The sequence below is a fragment of the Trifolium pratense genome, linkage group LG2, assembly GCF_020283565.1.
Source record: "Trifolium pratense cultivar HEN17-A07 linkage group LG2, ARS_RC_1.1, whole genome shotgun sequence".
NCBI lineage: Eukaryota > Viridiplantae > Streptophyta > Magnoliopsida > Fabales > Fabaceae > Trifolium > Trifolium pratense.
In genome coordinates this window covers 4,378,397-4,387,892 of record NC_060060.1, presented here as the reverse complement: position 1 = coordinate 4,387,892, position 9,496 = coordinate 4,378,397, and the positions used below count along the sequence as shown (strand labels likewise).

At 30.1% G+C, this 9,496-nt stretch overlaps 1 protein-coding gene across 3 annotated transcripts; it reads left to right on the top strand.

The window, feature by feature from the left end:
• The first annotated feature begins 3,522 nt into the window (after positions 1-3,522).
• On the top strand, positions 3,523-8,262 carry LOC123909193 (plant cysteine oxidase 2-like). 3 transcript variants are annotated; one of them, XM_045959978.1, is made up of 6 exons: positions 3,523-3,795; positions 4,118-4,389; positions 5,992-6,110; positions 6,375-6,537; positions 7,048-7,260; positions 7,822-8,262. In XM_045959978.1, exons 2-6 carry the CDS (start codon positions 4,167-4,169, stop codon positions 7,944-7,946), a joined length of 843 nt encoding a protein of 280 aa, XP_045815934.1. In that variant the 5' UTR covers positions 3,523-3,795; positions 4,118-4,166; the 3' UTR covers positions 7,947-8,262. The 3 variants fall into 3 exon arrangements, with proteins under 3 accessions (XP_045815934.1, XP_045815935.1, XP_045815936.1); XM_045959979.1 differs by having other exon boundaries at positions 3,523-3,916; XM_045959980.1 differs by having other exon boundaries at positions 3,561-3,795; positions 7,658-8,262.
• Positions 8,263-9,496: the final 1,234 nt, after the last annotated feature.

Here is a 9,496-nt window from a genome sequence, read left to right as displayed (position 1 = left end):
ATCAGCGCACACGTGACAAGTGACTCACATACCATCTCAACATGCCGATCTTGTCACGTGGTCAATGACTTAGATGTCACGTCAACATATGTGGCAAGTCATGCTGACATGACATGTGAATCATTATACATATGACAAAAAATATTGACGTGACATGTGAGTCACTTACCATGTATGTGTTTATTAATTGGCCAAAATAAATGGGGCTCATTTTTTTATAAAAAGGGCTAAAGTTAGGTGGCTAAAATCACAAACTTTTTAAAATTAGGGAGATAAAAGTACGTACAATTTAACATTTACTATATAAATTTTTCATACTTTTTTAGGCCTAAGACGATGTATTGATGATCTTACCATTAGATTTTGATTTTCATCGAGAAAGACCACAAACTTTTATATTGCAATAATTTTCAGGGGTTGTAAACATAAAATGTTGTAATACAAATAGTAAATATTTGAATCTCTTTACCATAAGTTCAATTTTAAACCATACAAAATAATTAATAATATAATTTTAAATTATAATTTTTGTCAAAAAAAATTGTAAATTATAATTAAATATAAATAATATAGGTGTATACTTATTAAACGTGATTTCTTAATAATATTTTTCAGTTAGCATGTTATAGTTACGTACAAAGTTTTCACCATCAATAATATATAGGTACTAATTTTTATTCGAAAATCTGTAACACACACAAAGATAAAATAATTATTTTACTTCTAATTGAATTTTTTTCATACCTAATAGCATTCAGAAAAAATGTAAAATATTGTGATAAATCGTTTAGGCACTGTTGGAACAAAATTGAGTTTTGTAAAATTCTCAATCATTATTAAAGGTTTTGATGATAACAAAGTATTAAATGTACAATTGGAGGTACTAAAATTTGATTTCAAGTATGCAGATTTATTTTGAAGATAAGTTCTGAAGACATGCCAGAAGATGACCATTCAAAAGTTCTGAAGGCTCAGAGGTTATCAACATTCAGAAGATGTAAGCTTCAGAAGTTGAAAGCTCAGAGTATGATGAACCTTTGCACAGATTTGTGATCTTTCGAAGAATATGTTTGTTTATTTGATGGTCAACACATTTATCAAAGGCGAAAGCGACTATACCAATGGTTCATGATAGCTATCTTACACTATCCCTAGTCTTAAGGGAGTAACGTGATATGTCTGGTCTTCTTTGCCGAGAAAGCAAAGTTTCTCTGTGTCAAGGTAAAGTTATGGAAACTCTTGTTCAAAATTGGATGATAATTCAAATCCATGTCAAGACAATTTATTTCAGACCAAACTGACAATCTTATCTTCATCAACGGTCAAATGCAACGTCTATATTTCATTCGCCTATATATACAAGACGAATTGCATCTCTGCATATTGAGACATATACGCGCATACACTCGAATTGAAAGAACTCTGCACAAAGACTTAAAGCTCTGAAGCTTTGACTCTGTCATATTCTGAATATTGCTCAAACATTTTGTAACTTATCATACTTGTGTTTGTTTAAGTCTTAGATATCTTTTATACTTTCATTTGGAAAACTTTGTGTTTGTAAGAAGTCTCTTGTTTAGGTAACGTGAACATTTAAGTAGGAAGTCTTTTGTTAGTTATAACTTGAGCAAGTAGTTGTAATCTTTGTGATTATTTTAGTAAAACTCTCTTGGAAGTGCAAGATGACTGGACTACTCTCGATTTGTGAGAGGAACTAGTATAAAATCCTTTATGTTATTCTTTCCTCTCTATCTTTTTACCTCGTGTTTTAGTTTCATCCGCTGCAACTCGAAAAAGATTTTAAAATACTAAAACACAATTCAATCCCCACCTTCTCGTGTTTTTCCAGCTTTCGCACCTTCAATTTTGAAAATTAAAAATGGAATATCAAAACCATGCTGTATATTCTTGTCTTTGACATAATCTTATTTAGGGCATGCTGTATAATCTTAGTTGAAAAAAGCAGTCTAAAAACCACCATATCGAAAGAAGAAAAAAAGTGTATATTATATATAGAAAAAGGAAGAAAAAAACATAGGAGTACTATTTTAATGTTTGCTTCCTTTATACGAATGCATCTTTTTGTTGTTGTTGAAGAATTATTTGAATACAACTTAAAAAGTAAACTAAATAAGTCCATTATTCATTCATGAGTCAAAAAAAGGAGTTCATTTCATTCATATAATAAAAGTGAAAATTATATTATACTAAAATTTATTCAAATAACATAAAATTTAATAATCAAATGTGGTTAAGTGATCCGCATTAAATATCAATCCGTAAGATTTAGTTTAATCGATATTGTTGATATTGTTAGGTTGAATATTTTCACTCAAGTTTAAATTTGAGACCTCAGAGTTGTCTACATAACAAAAAAAAAAAAAAAAAGGAAAAGTGTCTCACAATCACAACTAGTTTAATGTTAGTCATACTTAATTTATTATTATAAAATTGTCTTGTAATGTAAAAAATGCCACTCCTATAAATTATATCCGATCTTATTTCGTTTATATGTAGTACTTGAGCGTTTTCCAGTACACTCTTTCACGCCCTAACACTATTAGAATTAGTGTGTATGAATAGAAATAGCGTGTTGACTTGAATGATTATGCTCCGATGACCGATACTAAGTTAGAATTTTGTATTTGGTTGACTCGTTTTTACAAACCTTATCTATTTTTAATGTAAGACTTAAGTTTTTCTCGATAAACAACACGGTGAACCAAAGTTTAAATACCGACTAAGAAATATGTCAATATTAAGTGTTTGATTGTGTCTCTCGCATGAATACCTCTGTTAAAAGAATTATGTGGGAGACAAAAAATCAAATACTTCATCCGTCTTTTTTATAAGAGCTACTTTGACTAAAATGTAGTACTATTTAATATATTTATCATTTAATTTTATCTTTTCCCTCTTTGCAATAAATAGTGATGCAGAGACTATTATTGACTAAATAATACTTAATGTTGCATTGAACTTTAAAAACAACAAGTAAACACAAATTTTCTTCAAAGTATTATTTTAGATTCATAGAGAGTTCGAAAATTACGATACCACAACAATATTTAAAGCTCTAAAATGTAACTTTTGTCGTTTCACCGTCATTGAAACATGAAAAAAATGAAAATTAAAAAGGAACTAAAATAGGTACATATAATAAGTTTAAAATTTTATATATATTATTATACAAATAATATAGTATATAATTTAGTCAAAAATTTTATTGATGAAAACCTTTTATTGGATTCTTAGAATTTGCATATATATTATTATACAAATAATATAGTATATAATTTAGTCAAAAATTTTATTGATGAAAACCTTTTATTGGATTCTTAGAATTTGCAGTGCCCTTCTTTTATAACTCGAGTTAAAATAATACCCTAATTATTTACACAAACAATAGATTAGTGATTAAGATAACTAAACAATGACATAAAATCAGATCAATATTAAATAATTATTATATAGTATAGTAAGCTATTTATAAACCCGGTGTTGAAAACAGCCCATTGGAATATCAAACTTGGCCCCTGGTTTTCAAACTTCTCTTTGCATAAACCAACTGTTTTCTCTCTCTCTCAACTAACCCCTTCTCTTTGCTACTTCTTCTTTCATTCTCTTTTATATCAAATGTCAATCCATAATCTTCACCCAACTTCACTATTTTTCATTCCAATTACAATTATTATTACATCAACTATTTTCATCCTTAATCTCAACAAAAACATCATCAACAACAACACCAACTTGTGCAACCAAATACTATCTCCTAGTTAACAAAAAACAAATGTAAACAAAAAAACATACTTACCTCATTCTTATTATTTATATTTATATTTATATTTTAAATTATTATTAAACCCAATTCCCCTGTTTCCTCTATTCTCTCTGTTTTTGAAGTTTTTCTGAGGTATCTTGATTTTGAAATTTTGATTGTTTTTTGATACCCTTTTACTTCATTATTTATATTTTAATTATTAAAATTCAATACTCTGTTTCCTCTGTCTTCTCTGTTTTTGAATTTTTTATGGGGTGTGTTGAATTTGAAATTTGGAGTGTTTTTTGGATACCCTTTTAGCTGAAACTAAGTTTATTGCATTGGATTTTTCAGTTGGTCAAGAAAGTTGAGAGCTTTATTATTGTTGTTGGTTTTGGTTTGAATGGGGATTGAGAGAAACTTGGCTGATAGAAAAGGAAAAGATTTTTGTGAATTGCCAAAGGAAACAATTACTAACAGCAGGTCAAGGAGGAACCGGCGGCGTTCTTCTAAGAAGATGCCGCCGGTTCAGAAACTTTTTGAGACTTGTAAGGAAGTCTTTGCATCTAGTGGGACAGGAATTGTTCCTCCAACTCAGGACATTGACAAATTGCGGTCTGTTTTAGGTACGAGGTTCTTGTTCTTTTTTTTTCTTATTTTCTTTTCTTAATTTGTTTCTCATTGTTTTTGTGTTGATAATTGGTTATGTAGTGTGTTTTTTACTCACATCCGTTATTTCAGATTGAAGGTGTGTCCGATATTCGATATGTGTTGTTAGACACTAACATGACACATGTGATTGCATTCAATCATTTATATAATCTCAATTATTAGGATGTATATGTGTCGGTGGTGTGTCAGTGTCATTGTGTGCACAAGTGTTTTATAAATTTATGTCCATATGTTGATGTGGAAATGAAGATATTTGTGTTGTTTTTAAATTTTTTAGGGACTTAATTTTAATTGGTCGTTGTGAATTTGAGTGGGCTAATTTAGCTTCTTCAAAAAAAAAAAATTGGTCGTTGTGAATTAGGTTGATTTTTTCTATTTTCTTTGGAATTATAATCATTTTCTTTTTTTGGTCACAACTCACAAGGTTTTGCTTATTATATTAAATGTTTCATGGTTTTGTTTTGAATTGGTTAAATTTACAAAATCGCACCAATTTTTTATGTTATCATTTTACCATGAATATTATTGTTGGAGTTTTGGGGGAGTTTTGTGCTCTTTCATATACTGATTTTTGTTTCCTTTCCTTAGTGTGAGAGGTCATGTGTCTTAACATGCATTGCATGCATGTCTTTTATTTATGCATTTATATTTATATATTATATACTCAGGTTCTTGCTTTAGCTATCAAATGAAATAAAAATTTCATGTTGTCACATGTGCTATTTGTTCCCCACGAGATATATATATATATATATATATATATTTTACATTTGAAGTTAAGTTTACAATGTGATGTAATGTGAATGAGTCATCAAGCAAATATTGATAATCTCTCTCTCTCTCTCTCTCTCTCTCTCTCTCTCTCTCTCATGCCTCTCTTCTCCTCTCTTTTTTTATGTTTAACTTTCATCCATTCATTTGACTTCTCATGTGAATGATTTCATATGGATTCACTAATTGGTTAACAAGGACCACTTTGGATATAATGAGCTAGATTATAGTTTAGTAATAAAGGTTGAATCCCTATTATTAGCTAAAAATGTTCTTCACATTTTTGTTTTTTGTATAGTGATTATTAGTATGGACATTATTGTCAAAGAGTGGAAAAATTGTTGGTGGATTTAGGCCTAGTAGCCTAGGAACAAAAAAGTCATTATTTAGCAAGAGTTGTTAAACATATAAAGTCTATGTCAAAACTTAAAAGAATATTCCTATGTGCTTGTTTTATATGTTTGAAGATGGATACATCAAAGTGAAATTTTGTATAATACTGTATTCCTTTGGAATTTACTTACTTAATAGTAGTAGTTTGGACCACAAGGTTAATTACCTGTGCACCGGTTCCAAGAGTTATATACTATATGCCGCACCAACACTTCATATTGAAGGCATGTCTGGTGTCCGACACCGACACATTTGATTATATTGGAGAAAATATAAGTGATTAAATATATTGGTGTCTGTGTTTCATAGTTTATATATAAACCAATTCATGACAATTTTCATGAGTTTTATGTGTCATGCAAAGTATACAACTCATGCTTCTCTTTTTACAGACGGAATAAAACCAGAAGATGTTGATTTGAGACCTGATATGCCATATTTCATGGCAAATGCCTCTCACAGAAGGCCAAAAATTACGTACCTACACATTTATGAGTGTGAGAAGTTTTCCGTAAGTAACTAAACACATCTAAGTTGTTTATATGGCGATCTATAAGAAAAGGAAAATGGATTACATGTCGTTGAGATATCCATTCATTCATACAATCAATGCATTGGTGACCGTTGGATTAAGATCAGACAATTTACAAAATATGGATCTACGTGTCACTGATGTATTGACTGCGTGAATTCAAAATAACTCAACAGCAGGGAATCTTGATCCGATAAGAGTGATGTTTTTATTGATGATAGTGACTCTATATGTGTTGTATAGATGGGAATATTTTGTTTGCCACCATCTGGTGTTATTCCTCTTCATAATCATCCTGGAATGACAGTTTTTAGTAAGCTGCTTTTTGGAACTATGCACATCAAATCATATGATTGGGTTGTTGACTTGCCTCCTGAATCTCCAACCACTGTCAAACCCTCAGAATGTGAGTAATCATATTATTCATTTTTTCTTATTTATGATCATGCTTTTGTACTCTTATTATTCTTTTTTCATTTGGAGAAACTATGCTATACATATTAAATATTCAACAGTCATAAAATAGAAAAAAAAGGGACTATTTTGTTAGTAGTGAGGGGGAATGTAGAAAGAATATTGCCATATCGAAACCGACATTTTTTGTAAGGAAAAATATCCCTGCAATTGTAGTTGCGGTTACATTTATGTTGCGATATTTAATGTTTAGGATAAGTGCAGACAAATGCGACCACAATTGAAACAGTGTTATCAAATAACTGCTATAGCTTTGAAGAATTTGAACAAATCACTATAGTCCTGTGATATGCTGTTTAGTGCAAACTGTGGTCAAAAGCGGCTATAGCATTTTAGCATAGCAAAATTTGAACACACCACTATTTTTTGCGATATGCGATTGACAACACTGAAAATAAGAACATAAAAGAAAACAATTGACTTTGATATTCTAATTTTGCAGGTCCTGAGTTGAGGTTAGCAAAAGTAAAGGTTGATGCTGATTTTACTGCTCCTTGTAACCCTTCAATCTTATATCCTGAGGATGGTGGAAACTTACACTGTTTCACAGCAGTGACAGCTTGTGCAGTTCTTGATGTTCTTGGTCCTCCATATTCTGATTTTGATGGCAGACACTGCACATACTATACTAATTACCCTTTTCCCGACTTTTCAGGTAAATTTTCAACTTTCTATACCTTAAAATAGCTAGATATACCCTTTTACACTATATTTATATATCTCCTCGCACAGACTAAAAATCTATGCGGTAAAAGAAAACACGTAATCATCATGCAGTCAAGGAATCTCGGCTGTTGGATGAAGATCGAATAGCACGGTACTGATTTTACCAAATTGGTTTTGAAATACTGTTTATGAGTCAGCTCATCTTATCCAATGGCCGAGATTCAAGACGGTGACCAATGAAATCCATTGTCATGCAATCCATATCGTACGGTTAAGATCATATGGATTAGAAGTAAAACATGGTTTCCCAGGCTTAAAATCCAAATCGTGTTCGATCTTGATTGGATGGTTTAGATTTGTCTGACTGCGTGATTTTGTGACTGCAGGCAATCCAGGTCCCACATGTCATATGTCAATATTTGTATATGCACCGGACCCGCATAAACATTAATTATATCTATTGTACTCAAAATTGACATGTCACTTTTAATGTGCATAATTGGTATGCTAAACTAATTAAACTAAACTATACATTTTCATGAAATTTCAGTTGAGGGACTATCCATACCAGAAGAGGAAAAGAATGTTTATGAATGGCTGCAAGAAAAGGACCAACTAGAAGACTTAAAAGTTGAAGGAAAAATGTACAGTGGTCCAACTATTGTGGAGAACTAGCCAATCATATTCTCTGTCTCACATATACAAATCATCTTTCAGTTCTTGTATTCATTTTCTATTTTCAAATATCTCTACAGAAAAAAGAAAAGAAAAAAAAAGAGAAGATCTATCAATCTTGCAGATTTCATGCTGGTCTTGTTTGTTGATGTACTTTTTGCTGGTGCTTTTTTCTTCTCCTTTGAAAAGGAGAAATGTTGCTAATAGAAGCACCATGTTTTTAGCCATCAATATAGAATTAGTTTAATTTGTTGTTGAAATTATAAAATAATGTTATATTTGTTTTTGTTGAAATAGTAGTATATTTTTTATTTTATTAGAATAATGTATATTTTTTTAGTTAATTTTTCACTTAGATGTTAAGGAGATATGTGATTTAACCTTTAACAGTATGAATACTAATTGTTTATTTAAAAAAAAATATGAATACTAATCTGTCAAAAAAATAAATCTATAATTAAGAGCATACAAATAGCTTTTTTGAGCTAATTTTTAATTTTGGAAACATACTATAATTGAAGTGTATGATTTATTTCTTTCTTTGATGAACATCAAATCTAAGAGATAACATAGTTTTTAGATGAAAAACCTTAAAGAATCGGTCATATGATTTTATAATAGTGAATAACCATAAACAAAATAGATAAATATACTTCAATTAAACAATAAAACTCATTATGTTTTGTCGTTCTAATAGATATATTTCGTCTAAATTGTGAGTCAAACAATTTTTTTTTTATAAGTAAATTGTGAGTCAAACAACTTGACACTCATGTTTTGTGTTAGGTTTTGTAGATAATAAGTGACAAATGATGTAGAATAAGTGAAGCATGTATGCATGCATGCATACAAAGCTTAGGTGTGTGGTTATGTTCATGATCAACGACCAAAGACTTCAAGATCGATGAAATGATTCTTCAAAAAAAAAGATCGATGAAATGACGTATACTAGTAAAGATTTCAAGCATAATCCGAAAAGGCCTTCACGATAGTAAGTGAGATTTGTAAGTTAAGCATACCCACAGACCTTGTGTTCTCTACTAGCCGGGTTGGAGGCAAAGATTGGCAAAATTTATCATTCTATGGTGGGATGTTAGCGAGTGGCCGTCAGTGTATCACCGTATGTATATGACAAATGATATATGTTAGTATGACCTGGTTGTTAAAAGGTTGTATTAAAGAACAAAATAAGAGTTAATGTGGTTTGGTATATATGGTCGGACATTCTGCTCACATTATTAATTAGATTTCATTTGATTTCGAATTCATAATGTTTTTTTTTCCTCGGTCTACTATGTACACATCAACTTTATGGTGAATATTCATTGACGTTTGTTCTTCTTCTTGACCTTCTTGCATGAAATATATAACTTATATAATTTAAATTTTTTATTTTCATTATATAAAAAAAAGAAAAGAACAAAACATGAAAATTATTCATTATAGAAACATAAAATTCTAATTTTCAAGATAAAATTTATCTATTTATCTTTGTCTTTGAACTGTGCCTTATATATAGATAGATATATGGTTGAAGTAAAACAAGTATA